Here is a 16,814-nt window from a genome sequence, read left to right on the forward strand (position 1 = left end):
CATATGCTGTAGTTATTTCCTACTAAATCATATCTAAATATACCTTATTACCCGTGTGCCTGTGTTTTGTGTGGGGGATCTTCCTCACAGTATTCACAGTCACCAAGCTGACACGTGCCCTCTGAAAAGGTCGGACGCTATAGTTTAACTGTGCTCACTGACATACATTTATCCAGGCAGAGTGCTACAACACACACACACACACACACACACACACACACACACACGCTCATTTGCAGCAGCAGTCTGGAGTCAGTACTGTACAGGATTACAGGCAGATAGTCGGAACACGTACCACATATTGTGTGATGGTTTTTGTTCCCTTCACATCAAAGAGAATACCTGATGCAGCAGTTTGGCTCCTGCAGAGAACTATGGAGTTAACTGCTCGCTGGATGTACAGAGGGAGGTTAGGATGTCTGAGTGTGTGCCTGTGTGTGTGCAGACGTACTGTATGAAGCCAACTGTATCACACTGCACTATTCTAATATGCATGAGTACATTTAAATGTATTTCAAATGTATATGATATTTTGTTATAGGTGATCATTCAGTAAAGAATTGCATTTTTAAAATTCATATGCCATGATTAGATGAGCTGTGGTTGAAACCATTTCTTTAATTGTCTCATGACCAAAGCGTGTAACTCTAAATAAACATAGGACTACCTGAAATACATATTTTAGTTTTCCCCTTTAACCTGTTTTCTTAAAGAGCAGCAGCATTTGATTATTCAGCACATCCCATTAAGCACACCATTATTTTTTCTAAACCCTACAGGCTGTTTGGGTGTTTTTAGGTTTCAGTGTAAAGACCACAACACTGACTTTTATTTACCCTTTCCTCTGGTACATATATGCACCTGCACATTTAAACCAGTCGGCTGATGTGTATGTTTACAGCTGGCCTTACAAAGTTCATTGTCAATCTATGTCATGTGAGCAAAATAAGTGTCAGATGTGTTCCCTCAGTACCCTGCTGCAGTATCTGTATCAGCACAGATAAGCCAGCTTCACCGTAGGTGCCCCTCCGAGGGCCGCAATTGTGTTTCACAAGGACACGTTTAAGCACACAAGCGAGCGGACCAACACAACCCAGAACAATCTGTTTTATTACGTTTTTTCTTTACCAGGAACTCATTTAACACTTACACACTTAGTGACCTATTTCAGGTTAGAGCAACAAAACTCTGCCCTATGACAACTCCATTTCATCCATGTTTGACAGACCTTCTAACATCAAAGTCTTACAAACCTATAATGCACATTTTAAGACTTTTTGTGATTTATCCAACTTTGCCTAAACTGACTGTAAAAGCAGAAGTCATACTATTGATATTTTTATTCACGTCTGTTCCCATTTTAACTGATAAGACAATGAGAAAGCGTCAAAAGGTGAGCTGCTCCATCTTCCCTGCGTCAGCATGGGGTGTCAAGACTGTGGTCCAGAGAGGGTGCAGACTGCGACCACCCCTCTAAGCCAGCGTGAATCACCCAATTAAGACAATCACAAAGCACGGCGGCCATCTCTGTTTGTGTCTGATGTTTCCCCCAAGCAGCATAGTGCTCTGATTGGATTAGGGGCCTTGGCATAAGGGCGTGATTGATTTTCCTTTAATTGACAGTTATGGTGGAAAAGTCTTGGGGGCCGTGCTACCCACTCAAGCGCTTTTTAATGATACACGTCGTGCATGCATCCGTGCGCACACCCACACACCTGCACACACACACGCCGAGTCGTTTACTGTCTCTGAATATAATGAGATTTGTTTTTACTGTGGTGTTTTTGTACTGTTGCTACTTGGTGCAGACACAGAATCTTATATAACGCTCTTGGCTTGGATTCTGTAGGTGCTGCTCACAGTTCTCACTGTAGTTGTCAGGGCGGGCTGGTCCAGGCTGGAGTGGTGCACTAGGATGACCTCATCCTCAGATGGACGCAATAACAAACCTTGTAGCAATTGATTACCCTCTGCTGCCACCTACTGGCAAACAGGAAGAAGTATCAACACAACACAGACAGTAAAAATGTCTATCTGTAACCACATAATACACTGTGCAGATGAAGAGCTAGGAAGGTGTTTATAAGGCCTGAGTAATATATTGTATTAACATCAGCATCACAATGTGAGCATATGAATACTGAATGAGATTACCCAGTATACTTTAAACCACTGGTTCCCAACTGTTCCAGCTCCAGGGTCAAGATTTCTCCTTAGTCATTAGTTTGAGGTCCACACAGTTTAACATATTTAGCATCATACTACATACATCACCATGCTGTAGAGCTAGTTTGCTCTCTCTGTTCAGTATCTGTCCATTAGTCACTCACTCTACAGCAGGAAACAGCACTTCACCACAAAACTCTGTGCCTGAAATTCACTGTACTTAAAAATAAAATTTGTTTATAACAAACTTGACACCTTTGGGAGTCATTTGCAGTCCATTCCGAATGGTCCATGACCCACTTTTGGACCACAACCCAACAAGTGGGAACCACTGCTTTAAACTATATTACAGCCTTAATGTTGCGGTCATTTTGGCTGACACAATGTTAGTTTTTCATGTTTTAAATTAGACCGAGAATCATAAAAACACACTACGACAGAATCTATATTGTGCAATATTATTTTTGCATGGCTCCAGTATTTATTTATTTTTGTTCCATCTCGTCCAAAAAAAAGTTCCTTAGATGCAAAAAGAATATATTTCATTTAATATGACCAAAAAAAGTGATTTTTTTTTTTTTACCTTTTGCAATGAAAGGTCCACTGTGTAGGATTTAGGGAGATATATTGGAATAAAATAAAAACAATATAATAAAAAATGTTTTGTTTGGGGTATAATCACCTGAGAATAAGAACTCTTGTGTTTTTGTTGCTTTAGAATGAGCCGTTTATATCTATTTAAGGATCGGGTCCTCGTCTATGGAGTCTGCCATGTTGCGCTGCCTTGTTTCTACAGTAGCCCAGAACAGACAAACCAAACACTGGCTTTAGAGGGGGCCATTCGCAGTTTCGCGTTGGCCACTGTAGTGAGTATCAAGCAGTGTTGAAAAAACACTGATTTGTAATGTGAAACTGGTTTATTTAGTGTTTTGCCAGTTTTAATTAGTTTGGTTTGGAGAAGAGAGACCTCTGTGGATAATTCAGCTCCTGGTAAAAACCTCCTGAATGTGTGGCTCAGGGCAAAGGTTAGCACATGTGAGTAGGTGCTGGACTAGTAGCCTGTCTGAGATGTCCTGAAACACTGATTTGTGATGTTAAACTGCTTTATTCAGTGTTTTTACCAGTTTACATCAGCTAGTCCATGTGTTTTGGAGAGGAGGACACCCATGTGGATAATTCAGCTTCCCGAAAAAACCTTCTGAGCAATGAAAACTGAAGGAATTCTAACTGGGACAAGTTTCAGCTGACTGAAATCTGCATCACTCCCTCTATCTTACACACTGTTCCTTTAAAATAAAGTTTAAGTTTTAGCAACTGAAGGGGCGTTTTTTTGGTATTGTGTCTTATGCATTTTTTTTGTGTCGGTGTGCATTTTTTAAATCAGATTCAATTGTTGATCTTTTGTACAAACCTGCATGACCCCCTTCACAACTGTTTGTTTTAACAATTTTATTATATTTTATTAGTTTTACTGCAGTTTCCAGCTTGAAGTTGTGTATGATAATCACTGTAATAATGCAAGACACATTTCCCCTCTCAGGTAGTACAGTTAAAAAAAAAAAAAAAAAAAAAACAGTAGTCAAACCATCAAAATCAAGACAACTTCTTCTTGATTAAGAATCCAAACCTGGAATACATCAATGATAATCTAACAGCTGCTGACCTTCATGGATGGAATTACATCATGAAAATCATTTGAAATTGATACCAGGCTTTATATAGTAAATGTTTCATTCAAAGCTGCACAGAGACAGATATTGTTTCACTGAGAATATTTGACCTTTCTGTCATTCACCCACTAGAGGGCAGTAGCCAACTACTCTGACGGACACTTGGCTCCTCTCCTCTCCCTGAAGTGAGCACCTGTTTGCCTTGTGGTTCACACATGTTGGAGAGGTTTTCATATTCTTAAAAATAAACAGTCCACAAGGGGGAGAGAGCACACCTCTGAGAAGAGGACCGAACAGTAAAATGGGGTAACAGGTGCATAAGATGAAGGGAAGTCTGATCAAATCTAGTTTTGTTATATATTTACTTTGCTGCTTCCTGCATATACTGGGGCCTTTTCTGTTATTAAACAGGACCTCCTCTTGCGTAGTGTCAGTAGTCGGTGAGGTACTGTGTTGTCTGGAGGTATATATGACTGTCAGGCAGCCAGGAGTGGATGTCAGGTGTTGGTGTGTTTCTTGCTGTGACTGCGGTCTCCTCTCATCCAGTATGACTCCGTCTGCATCTCCATCAGTCTGGAGACGGTCCTCTGGGAGGCAAAGATCTCCTCCTCAGCTGTGAACAGAGTCAGGTGCTCCGCTGCGTCCTGAAGAGAGGAGCCAACACCAGGGTTAGCAGCTGATATTGAAACAAGTTTGGGTTAGAGAAACAGAATAAAGACAGAGGGTTGATTTCAATTGGTGTGAGAGAGAGAGACCCTCTTTCAGGAATATCATGCTCACATTCACATAGTCTCAGTTCTAACCCTTTCCTGAAAATGTAAACTTTGATTGACATATGATATAGCAAATTAAGTAACACTGGGTCTAATAAAATGTACATTAAATCAAATCAGATCACATCAACTTTATTTATATGGCACTTTTCATGCAACAGTAACACAGAGTGCCTCACAGAGGTTAAAAACAACAAAGATCCAAACAGAAAACAAAAAGAAAAGAGAAAACCCAACCCTCCCACCCAACAAAAAGCTATTTAGCTCGTAAAATTGAGTTAGTAGCTAGGTAAGAATGATCTAAAACAGAGACATAAAATGCATCAAAACTAAAACCTATAGGCTAACTAAAATAACAAAAGATAAAGGTTAAATAAGATAACGTAAAAAGAGGAAGGGTAAGAATATAAAAAATAAATAAAAAAGATAATAGATGGATAAATCAGTTATAAGAGGAATTTAAAATAGATAAGTAAAGAGATCAGTTAAAAGCCTGATTAAAAAGATGAGTATTGAGCCTCTTTTTAAAAACATCAACAGTCTCTGTAGCTCTGATGTTCTCCGGCAGGCTGTTCCACAATCGGGGGCCATAATAATTAAATGCCGCCTCCCCGTGTGTTTTAGTCCTAACTTGTGGTATGGTTAAAAGGCCGGTGCTGGAGGACCTCAGGGTCCACGAGGGTTGATATGGTAAAAGCAGGTCAGATAAATAAGAAGGCCCAAGACCGTTAAGACATTTAAAAACTAATAAAAGAACCTTAAAATCGATCCTGAAGCGCAGAGGGAGCCAATGCAGCAATTTTAAAACTGGTGTAATGTGCTCCCGCCCTCTGGTCCTCGTCAGCACTCGTGCAGCTGAATTCTGTAATAACTGTAGATTTGAGATAAAAGCATGCATCAGCACCTCCGTGCTGGCCTGAGAGAGAAACGGGTGGACTCTGGCTATATTCTTAAAGTGGTAGAAACCTGCCTTTGTTATGTTTTTAATATGTGGAATAAAACAGAGCTCAGAGTCAAAAATCACACCCAGATTTTTTACAGATTGTGTTGGTTTAAAATCCTGTAGTTTTGGTAAAAGTTTCTCTCTCTGGCCTTCAGGACCAATGACTAAAACCTCTGTTTTGTCCTGGTTGAGCTGCAGGAAATTCGCTGCCGTCCATGACTTTATATCTAAAATGCAGTTAAAAAGAGCATCAATTGGCCCTGTGTCATCAGGAGACACGGCGATGTACAGTTGCGTATCATCAGCATAACTATGAAAGCTGATGCCGTGCCTCCTGATGACGTCCCCCAGAGGAAGCATGTAGAGATTAAAAAGAGTTGGACCTAAAATTGACCCCTGGACATTAGAAATTTGTTTTGGATTTATACTGTAATAAGTAAGCTTAATGTGATTGTTAACATCAAATATTACCATACGGGTACACCACCATATGCTGCTGCAGACTTATGTAAGTGTTCCTGTGATTCTGTAAATTCCCTTTATTAAGTTTGTAGTCCACACTCTTATAAACTAATAACTAGTTAACAACCCACTTATTTATATCCTTATTGAAGCCTTTTATGAGGTGAACTATTTTACAGAGAAATCAGTAATGAGATTTTTTTTTACAAATATTTGGATTTTGGGAACGACATCTATTCATTGCTGTGAGGAGATGATGGTTTTCCTGATGTTTTAAAGGAATACTTCACCCTCAGAATGACTATTTGTGTATCAATTACCCACCCCGTGTTACATGGAATTCATGAAGTAAAGGTAGTGGTTTTTTTGCATGACTCCATGGTGAACGAAGAATCCAAAAACAGAGAAATACTTGATGAACTGAAATACAAGGAGTCCGCGTTTAACAACAGCAAAACTATATCAAAACAGCAGTTTACTATCTCACACGCAACTCATGCAGTGTAATCCAAGTCCCATTTATCCAGTCGTATGCTCAATGCTTTCCAATCATGTGCATTTTCACTAAAACCTTACTATTTAAAACCCTTCCTCATAAACAGTCACACAAACGACAAGAAGAACCCCTGGGAAAAAGTGTGCATTTGAACTCTGCTCAATGAAATGCATGAGCATAAATAAGGTTTTAGCAAAGATGCATGAGTTTGGGAAGCTTAACATACGACTGAATGAATGAAACTTGGAATATACTGCATGAGTTGTGTGAGAGTTTGTAAACAGATGTTTTGATATAGTTTTGTTGTAGTTAAATGTGGACCTCTTGTACTTCAGTCCATCAAGAATTTTCTCCGTTTTTGGATTCTTCGTTCACCTTCATGTCATGAGTCATGCAAGAAAAACTACATCTACTTCATGAATTCCATGTCACATGGAAATTGATATCCAAATTGATGTAGTTTTGCTGCTGTCAAAAGTGTTTTGATTCTCCGTTCGTTGTCATGCGGGAAAAACAGTTTTCTTCACTTATTCAACATAACACAGGGTTACTAACTGATATACACGTGATCATTTTGTGGGTGAAGTATTCCTTTAACTCGTTATGTTCTGTTGTAGTAGATGTGATTTTACCCCGCTGAGGCCGAGGTCATCCAGCAGTTGTCTGTCCCTCTCATTGTCCCCTCCTGTGTGGACAAACAACCGGTCCAAAGGAGAGGCCGCCAGCAGAACCACTCTCACCTGGGACACAGAGGGAAGAAAATAGATACAGGAATGTCCAGTTTATTAATAGAGGTTACTTCCTATATAATTAATTGTCTGTTTCCTGTGATCAATATTAAATGACAGCAGTTAACCATTCATTTATTACCTCCTTAAAATGACAGTGCGTATATATTTCAAGTCAATTTGAGGTGTTTTATTGCATCCCTGAGAAGATTTAATTGCACATTGACTTTTTTTTACCAAATCAAATTTCCTCTTTGACACAATAAAGAACTGAATGATGAAAATATAGTTCATGGGAAGTGAGCCAATATGAGGTTGACACTTAACTGAATACTGTACTGAATGCAGTGGTAATATAATAATCTGTGATATTGCTTTTTGCAGCAGTGAATAGTATAGGGATGTACCATTTTTATCTCAGTGCTCACTTCTATCTTTGGGCACTTTACTTTTTTTTTATCAGCAATAAAGAGATGGCAGAAAATGAAGGTAGAGAAAGATGGAGTGACATGCAACAAAAGCCCCAAGTCTGATGGCCATCTTGAATTTGGTATATTACATAATATTGTCCATCAGCCTCTTGGTTAATGTGTGTGCTGTACACTGAATAACACAGAACAGACAACTGCCGCTTCACTGCTTTCAGTGGAAACAGGCAACTTTCCTCCCCTATCGTTTCCAAATGGTATTATTGATGTCGCTGTCGTAAAAACAACTGGATCACTGTCCATTTTCCTCAGAGCCTGGCGACTACCAGTTTCCACTAGGGATGTCAGTTTCTGTGAATTTTGCTTTAGACACCTATCTGCTGGTAACTAAGTGGGTAATTTTTAGGAAAACAAAAAGCTGAAATACAAGAGGTCTCTCCTTTTAGTCCGGTGCTCCTTTGACTCAGTGAGCTTTAGCACTACCCAGTTAGAAGTGGTGAAATTTTAATGTTTTGTGATGAAAATGTTTGCCTTTTATTTTCTGTCTTTGCTGACAGACAGCTGGCCAATCACATTAATATGTGGAAACATGACCACCACCCTAACTCCAGTTTCCACTGGTTTCTTGACCATTTTGAACTATGTGGGTCAGGTGGGAGCTAACGTTAGCTAGCTAGCAGCACCACTCATTCGTTCATTCCGTTCCAGTGGCAGAACATGTTGCTGTGGAAACATTGTGCCCACCCTACAGTCTCTCCCCTGGTCACCAGGGGAGTAAGGGGCTTCATTCTGAGCCGCAAAACCCTTTTAACACTATTTACAATGTTAGCATCACTAGCTGTGCTGACACTGCTAAACGGTTTGAGCTAGGGAAGACTGGAGGGTAGGCACAATGTTTCCATAGCAACACCGGTGGGTCGGGACAGCATTGCTAACAGTAATGGCCAAATGTGTGGCGCTGCTAACTCTAGCTAGCTCCCACCTGATCCTTCTGGTCTGCAGCGCAATAAACTGAAGGGAAGCAAAATTAAGCTGTAGATCGACATGTGGAACTGGTCAAAAAACTTCAAAGTGGTTGATCGGTTAATCGTTGACATCCGTAATTTTCACAGTTACTTCAGCTAGTCCTTTGTCCACCATTTCCACTACTGGGGACAGTAACTGTAAAGAACTTACTTTGATACTCTTTGGTAGGTGGACATAGTTACCTATAGCTCTACCCATCGCCAGAATACACGTTGGCATTGTACAGTTCTGCAAACCACGGAACGTAACATTTTTAACCAATCATGTAGCCAATATGTTAAAACTTTAGCTTTCAACAATGTTGTGGCTCACATAGTTATGTTGAGGCACAAAAAGTACTTGGTTATGGTTTGGAAAAGATCAAGTTTGGCTTAAAATACCCAATTTTGACAGCAAAATCGTGGCTGGGAATGCCAGGATGTCTTACTAATCAACAACAGGTTTGGTCTCTTAGAGTGGTCTACAGCTCGGCAGCCGTCTCGCTGAGATGTCACACTGTCCACCATCCCCTCCACCACCCAATGACAAAGTCAGTTCATATACATGTAATCAGAACTACATCACTTTCGAAATGTTGCTATGATATGCTTGAAACGTATAAATGTAACGTATTAGTGGTTAGTTCTGTTTCTGGCGACTGGGCTGAATAGCTACTGGGAAAAAACCAAAGTGCTATCCTATGTGATGGCTGATGCACTTCCTTTCTGCTGTAAATCGAGCCATCATTTTCCCAAGAGATCATTTCCAATGGCAGAATTAGTGAAAGCAAAGCTTATAGGGAACCAATCTAAATGTCAATTAGTTAAACCAAAAACTAGTTCCCCATAACTACAGTTTGTCATACAGATAGAGCACCTTGTTGTCGTAGAAGTTGTCTATGAGGGTGGTGAAGCGTCTGGCCTGGTCCTTGAGGGTCAGAGTCAGGACGGGAACATGGCGGATGAATACGGTGTCAAAGTGCTGTGCTATTTCCAGGTAGTCACTGGCACCAAGAGGCTGGAAAACAAGTGAGCAGGTTACAACAGTGAGTAAACTACAGCAAAATACAGAGCAGAGGGTGAATAGTTTCAGTGTAGCACAGCAGCCTTGTAAATACACACACACAAGACGTTGCAGTCTGTATGTTTGACCTGAAAAAAACACCAAACATACAATGGAGCATGTTGTGCAAAAGACGGATGTTCAGTCACTGTCCTTGGGTCTTTGGCGTTCAGGAACATTGCGCTCAAAATTAATGTGGACGGGCCAACATGTATGTCAGAAGAAGCCTTGAAGCTCACTCACTCTGCCTGCAAAAGCTCACCTCTGTCCATCAGGCTGCAGACTTTACACACACTGACGATTACTGTACCTCACTGCTTTTTTTTTTCTTTCTTTTGTAGCACAACGGGCTCAACCATTCACTAAATTGTCAATAGACTTGCTTTTTGACATTGAGCAGAAAATAGGACTGAGATGGAGGGAAGGTGATTCAGTTTGAGAGCAAAGGCTTGGACAATAAGGACACAGAGGAGGGAAGAAACAGAACACAGAGGCAATAAAGAGGCAAGAGAGGTGCTTTGAATTTCAACAGTTTTGATTAGTGGTGAGTGGATTTTGTGTGTGAGTGAACTGTGTGTGCGTGTGTGTGAGTCAACTCTGTGCGCCATTCCTGTATTGAAACTATATTTTTGAAAGCAACAGCTGAGATGAGTGTTATGTTGTTCCTGCTGCCTTTTTCTTTTAATGTTTTTTGTAAACGCTGTAAGAAAAACTATATGTATAGCTTAAGATGGTGATTACATGCAGTAATAAGTACTATTGTTAAGGATGTACAGTCAGGTCCATAATTATTTGGACAATGATACAGTTGTCATCATTTTGCCTCTGTACACCACCACAATGGGTTTTAAATGAAACAGTGAATACGTGCTTAAAGTGCAGACTCTCAGCTTTCATTTAAGCCTTTTTTCAAAAATGTAGTATGGACCGTGTAGGAATTACAACCATTTCTTCACACAGTCCCCCAACTTTAAGGGCTCATAAGTATTTGGACAAACTAACATAATCATCAATTAAACAGTCAGTTTTAATACTTGGTTGCAAATCCTTTACAGTCAATGACTGCCTCAAGTGTTGGACACATAGGCATCATCAGATGCTGGGTTTCTTCCCTGGTGATGCTCTGCCAGCCCTTTACTGCAGCCGTCTGCACTTCCTGCTTGTGTTTTGGGTGTTTTGCCCTCAGTTTTGGCTTCAGCAAGAGAAACGCATGCTCAATTGGATTCAGGTCAGATGATATGACTTGGTCATTGCAGAACATTCCACTTCTTTGCCTTAAAAATGTCTTTGGTTGCTTTTGCAATATGCTTCAGGTCAATGTCCAACTGCACTGTGAAACATCGTCCAATGAGTTTTGAAGCATTTAGTTGAATCTGAGCAGATAATGGTGCCCCAAACACTTCAGCTTTCATCCTGCTGCTCTTGTAAGCAAGACAAGACTTCACTAGAATAAATACAGAGGGTTTATCACAAGATGTAAACCATTGGTTAGCCTTAAAAATGGAAGGCCATATTAGAGTTTGTCAAAAACCATCTAAAAAGCCTGTACAGTTGTGGAACAGCATACTATGGACAGATAAAACAAAGATCAACTACCAGAATGATGGGAAGACACGAGAAGGAAGAAGGGAAGGAACTGCTCATGATCCAAAGCACACCGCCTCATCAGTGAAGCATGGTGGAGGTACTGTTATGTCATGGCCATGTATGGCTGCCAGTGGAACTGGTTCTCTTGTATTTATTGATGATGTGACTGCTGACAAGAGCAGCAGGATGAAAGCTGAAGTGTTTGGGGCGCCATTATCTGCTCAGATTCAACCAAATGCTTCAAAACTCATTGGACGATGTTTCACAGTGCAGTTGGACAATGACCTGAAGCATACTGCAAAAGCAACCAAAGACATTTTTAAGGCAAAGAAGTGGAATGTTCTGCAATGGCCAAGTCATATCATTTGACCTGAATCCAATTGAGCATGCGTTTCTCTTGCTGAAGCCAAAACTGAGGGCAAAACACCCAAAACACAAGCAGGAAGTGCAGACGGCTACAGTAAAGGGCTGGCAGAGCATCACCAGGGAAGAAACCCAGCATCTGATGATGCCTATGTGTCCAACACTTGAGGCAGTCATTGACTGTAAAGGATTTACAACCAAGTATTAAAACTGACTGTTTAATTGATGATTATGTTAGTTTGTCCAAATACTTATGAGCCCTTAAAGTTGGGGGACTGTGTGAAGAAATGGTTGTAATTCCTACACGGTTCATACTACATTTTTGAAAAAAGGCTTAAATGAAAGCTGAGAGTCTGCACTTTAAGCAGGTATTCATTGTTTCATTTAAAACCCATTGTGGTGGTGTACAGAGCCAAAATGGCGACAACTGTATCATTGTCCAAATAATTATGGACCTGACTGTATGTTACTGTCCTGAAACCGTTGTTTTACAATCACAGAATGCAGAGAAGATTATTACAAGACAAAGACACCAGGATAAAACACTCACTCTGCCACACAGCTCATCAAAAGTACAGTCGGCGATGGAGCCACAGGTCTTTGCCAGAGTGACGTCTCTGCCCAGCACTGTGAGCGTCCTAGGGCCGGTAACTATGGAAACATACAACAATCAATATACCTCATATCATAAATATTTTATGATAACATTTACAGTTGAATCAATATGTTAAAAGCAAATCTGTGAAGGAATGAAAGTTAATCCTCCACCACAGAATTCAAACCCTCCTCCTTTCAACCCTGCTATTAACTTACAAAGCAGGACACAAGATGTGTATGTACCTTAAGTGACAAACATAATCCAAATTGGATGACTATTGTGTGTCTACAAATTTAAAATACACTGTTTTTAGATATATAAATACAAGAAAAATTCCAGCAAAGTTCCAAACTAAAAGAATTTAAACTTAAAATCCACAAAATCCACAGTTCAAAGTCCAACGTTTTAGAGCCTTTAAAAGTGACTTGAAAATCAAATTTCGCCTTTTTTGAACCTTTTGAGGCCTTGGCTTTATTTTAGCTCTAAAGCTTAATAATGGTCGAGAATAATACACAACCAAACCAGTCAACTTTGTGTAGAAAAACATTCCTTTTGGTACATTTTTGCAAAATATGATGCCATACTGTTGCTAGAAAGAATGGGCTAATGCAATGGTGGAAATAGCGTCTAATTAATGTATGCTCAGTAGAATAAATGGCGATCAGGAGAAAGGAGTGCCTGAGAGCAAACTTTCTCATTTTACAGCTAAACAGTAGACTAAAACATGTTTCTGAAAACATTTGAGAACAGACATAGGCAATGTAGTAACAGAATCTTAATTAATTTTTGATAAGCAGTGCCTTGTTTGACAGTTTGTCCATAGTCCGTGAGCAGTGACTGCTTGCTGTGTTAAAGACTCCTCAACTGTGATTGGTTGAATCACAAGTAATGCACACTTCCTTCTGCTCAGTGATATGGTTGGTGGGTGTAGTTTGGTAGAAAGAAAATAGTTCCTACATGAAACTGAATCACAACAAGGTCTGTGGATTGTCTTGAGAATCCGTGTCATGATTTCTGTAAAGAGACATTGCTGTTGAGTTTTCCAAATGTATTTTTTTGGTGCTTGAGCACCACAAGCTGAGTGCCATCTAGTTTTATTATATTCGAGAGAAGGCAGACATCTCTATGGCCGATATCTTGGCACTTGGCAACTCACAGCAAAACAATCTAGACTGATAAACAGCACAACAGGCAAGAGGAAAAATACGTAGTTTTGATTTTGGGGTGAACTGTCCCTAGGTTGTCCCTAAGTTTCTTACCACTCTTTTGACTTAAGGCCAGCTCCTCGAAAAGCGCATCCAAGAAGGTCTCCGCACCAGGCTCCCCTGAGCTGAACAAGACAGACACACACACACACACACACACACACACACACACACAGAAACAGAGAGGAGAAAATAGGATATGAAATTAATAATGCTGAAGTGGCCACATCAAACGATGGCAGCAAGGAGAGCAGGGGAGGGGGGTACTTAGCTTTTCACTCCATCAGTAAAAAACAGGATGTTAGGCTCTAAACACGAGCATTAGCCTGTGAATGCACGTCAAAATGAGATTGTAAAGTGTGTGTGTGTTTGTGTCTGTGTGTGTGCTTGTGTTTTAACTCCAGGTAAAAGGGTGCGATGTGCTCTATTTACATACAGTGAAAAGACGAAAGCACTTGAAAGCTCCAATACAGCGATGAGCAACAGCAGTGTCATTCATACCTTGTTTGTCTGCGTGTGTGTGTGTGTGCGTGCGTGTGCTCCTAACAGCGTATATGTAATGAGGAAAATAGAAAACTAGCTTTTAAAGCTCTACCATTTTCTCATATTCTATTGATTCCTCTTTCATTCTTTTCATGGATCTCTCAAGGTAATGTACTGTAGGTCTTTATAAACCTCCCAGTCTGCTTCTCCCCATTTATCCATCTGTTTGCCTTCGCTTTCTGTCCTTTAAAAAATAAATAAAATCAAGCTCGATAATGTGCACAAACATTTCCTGTGTGTATGTGAATGCCTCTGTGTATGTAGTGGATGCAGGTAAATGTCGACTCTTTAGCAGACCTCTGCGCAGCGTCTAAGCTGAGTCGGAGCGCACACAGAGGAACAAATGTGACCAATATTAGTGTATTAGTGCATGTGTCTCACAGATAGTAGAGTTTCCATGCTGCAGCGCTGTCCAGCCTCCTGTAGTCAATCCCAGCATCTAGGCACATGGTGTGGCAGTACTCCTGCACACACACGCACAAAAACACAAACACACAACAGACAGAAGGGTGAATGAGAAGTCAGGCATGTGGGGGACATGTATTTTTAACGTGGTAGAAGATGTTAGAGATGTTGTTTAAAATAAAAGCTCTGTGCCAGAAATTCACTGTACAATAAGCGTTTTTTTTTGTGTTGAGTTTGCCAGTCACTTGCAGTCCATTCAGATTGGACATGCAACCCTCTTTTGGGCCACGACCCACAAGTTGGGAACCAAGGCTCTATGGCATAAAGGATTAAAATGCTTGCAGTGGTGGGTGGAATGCTGAAAATCTATACTTAATTAAAAGTACAAACCCAAAAAATTACTCAAGTAAACTTAAAAATTACCATTTGAGAAACCTACTCAAGTAATGTAAAAATACCTGGTTAATAAGTTACTTTTCATTTTAAAACAGTAATATCAAAAAAACAACAGACCAATAGACTATAGCTACAAGATAAGTTAATGTCATTATCATATTGTCAAAGATTAACGTTATACATGTAAAATCAATGTAGCTAACGTTAGCTAGCTCACTTAATCTTTAAAAGCGGAGATGTGAGTGTTTTTCAGGCAGCACAGCAGCACTTCATCGTGTGATCTTTGTCTTTTTTTAGATTTTGGTATGAACAGCGTGGCCAGTTGTGGTCAGGGACTGTCGCTGGAAGCTGCCTCTTGTTCTGTTTTTCTTTGCTCCGTCATCATCGCATTGTGGTCAAAAGACAAGTGAGGCTTACTTAGCATCTGCAGTAGATGTGAATGAACTCCCCCTCCACCTAATCCTTGCACTGAGAGAAGACCAGTTGTACTGAAGATATAAATGGCAAATGTAGTGACGTACAAAGTAGATTACTGGCTCCAAAATATACTCAAGTCAAGAGTAGAAGCACGTTTTAAAAAAGGAACATGAAAGTACTGGTTCCTTAAAAAAAGACTACTTCTTTTACTCGTGAATTACTTGTACTGTATCACTACCCACCAATGAATACTTGTTAGCAGGATAAATTAATTGTTTTGTTCTTTTCATGGGATCAGGTAACAATAAGAAAGATGTGCAATACCACCAGACTTATCTTTTAAGTAGTTCAAGTTATTTCACAACAGTATGGCATCAAATTTCCCCCAAATTTGGATATTTTAAATTCAGTTTTAGAGGTTTTTCAAACTTGTATAAGGGTATCTGGTGTGGCTCTTTCAGTCACCACGTTTAGTTTTATGGCTCGACTCTACTTAAGAATATTTTAATATACATGTAATCTCTCTTAACAAATGTGTAGACCCACTGTATACGAATCCACAGCTTCTAAACTGATCAATATGCAATCAGAAGTGTGTAAAATACCACCAGATATTAGGGATGAGCGAGTACACGATTATCTGTATCTTTGTCTGTATCTGTTTACCAAACAAAATGATCTGTATCTGTACTCGAAATGGGTGGAGTTTGGGTCCAACATGGGTGGGGTTTAAATTGGAAGTGGGCATATATTATTTTAAGCCCTGATATGGGTTGATCAGAAGTTGCTATATTTATTATTTAGTAGAAAACTATTAAGAGAACGACCTCAGAATTCAGATCTTTTTTTCTTTTAGACCAAGAGTTAAAATACAGCTACCCAAATGAGGATTTCTCAGTAAGAAGTACACTATCTGTACTGGATACTTATTTAATCCGAGTATTCTGCTCAACCCTACCAGATATCCTTTAAATCTGATGTAAAGTACAGGTTTGGTGGTGTTTAATCTGTGGCACATAGAAGGTACCAGAGACGTATTTAAAATATGGACAGGAAATACTGAAACTGTGCACCATATAAATGGAGTCAGAGTAGATGCTATCTTTTAGTTTCGTAGACTGATCATCTTGTGGGAGTCTTTGAAATAAGCGATTGTGCCGAGAAGTCCATTTTTTGTTGGTGTAAATTAAATTCTTGCTCTTCCACATGATAGATTATTTTTATTCTTATCATGAAATTCTATAGTCTGTGTCAACAACACATTATCTGACCGTTTCTAATGCTTTGCAGTTCTCCACTGCTCATCTGTCATGGACAAAGAGCAGATAAGGAACAAGCGAACAAATTCAACACAGAAGGCAGCAGACATCTTTCTCTCCTCTGACAGCGCCGGGATTTTGTGTCACTTCTTCATGGTTTATTGAGCTGATCTATTGTTCCCGCAGCTATTCAAGTGTGTTACAGCAGGGGTGAACTCGTGATGCAGAGTTCAAACTTTTCCAGATAGTGTAAAACGTCAACAGGATTCATGTCAGGGAGTGCAGCACAAACTATAATCATCATCTCC

At 39.9% G+C, this 16,814-nt stretch overlaps 1 protein-coding gene across 1 annotated transcript in view; it reads right to left on the reverse strand.

Moving 5' to 3' along the window:
• Positions 1–1,111: 1,111 nt before the first annotated feature.
• Positions 1,112–16,814, reverse strand: part of afg1lb (AFG1 like ATPase b) — a 50,637-nt gene continuing 34,934 nt past the window's right edge. The window contains exons 8-13 of the mRNA XM_033648167.2: positions 14,411–14,493; positions 13,541–13,611; positions 12,234–12,334; positions 9,548–9,688; positions 7,143–7,250; positions 1,112–4,480 (exon numbers count right to left, since the gene is read on the reverse strand). Coding sequence (XP_033504058.1) covers positions 4,334–4,480; positions 7,143–7,250; positions 9,548–9,688; positions 12,234–12,334; positions 13,541–13,611; positions 14,411–14,493 — 651 coding nt within the window. The 3' untranslated portion in view covers positions 1,112–4,333. The remainder of the gene's footprint in view (positions 4,481–7,142; positions 7,251–9,547; positions 9,689–12,233; positions 12,335–13,540; positions 13,612–14,410; positions 14,494–16,814) is intronic.

Source organism: Epinephelus lanceolatus, chromosome 13 (genome assembly GCF_041903045.1).
Source record: "Epinephelus lanceolatus isolate andai-2023 chromosome 13, ASM4190304v1, whole genome shotgun sequence".
In the NCBI taxonomy this organism is placed as follows: Eukaryota; Metazoa; Chordata; class Actinopteri; order Perciformes; family Serranidae; genus Epinephelus; species Epinephelus lanceolatus.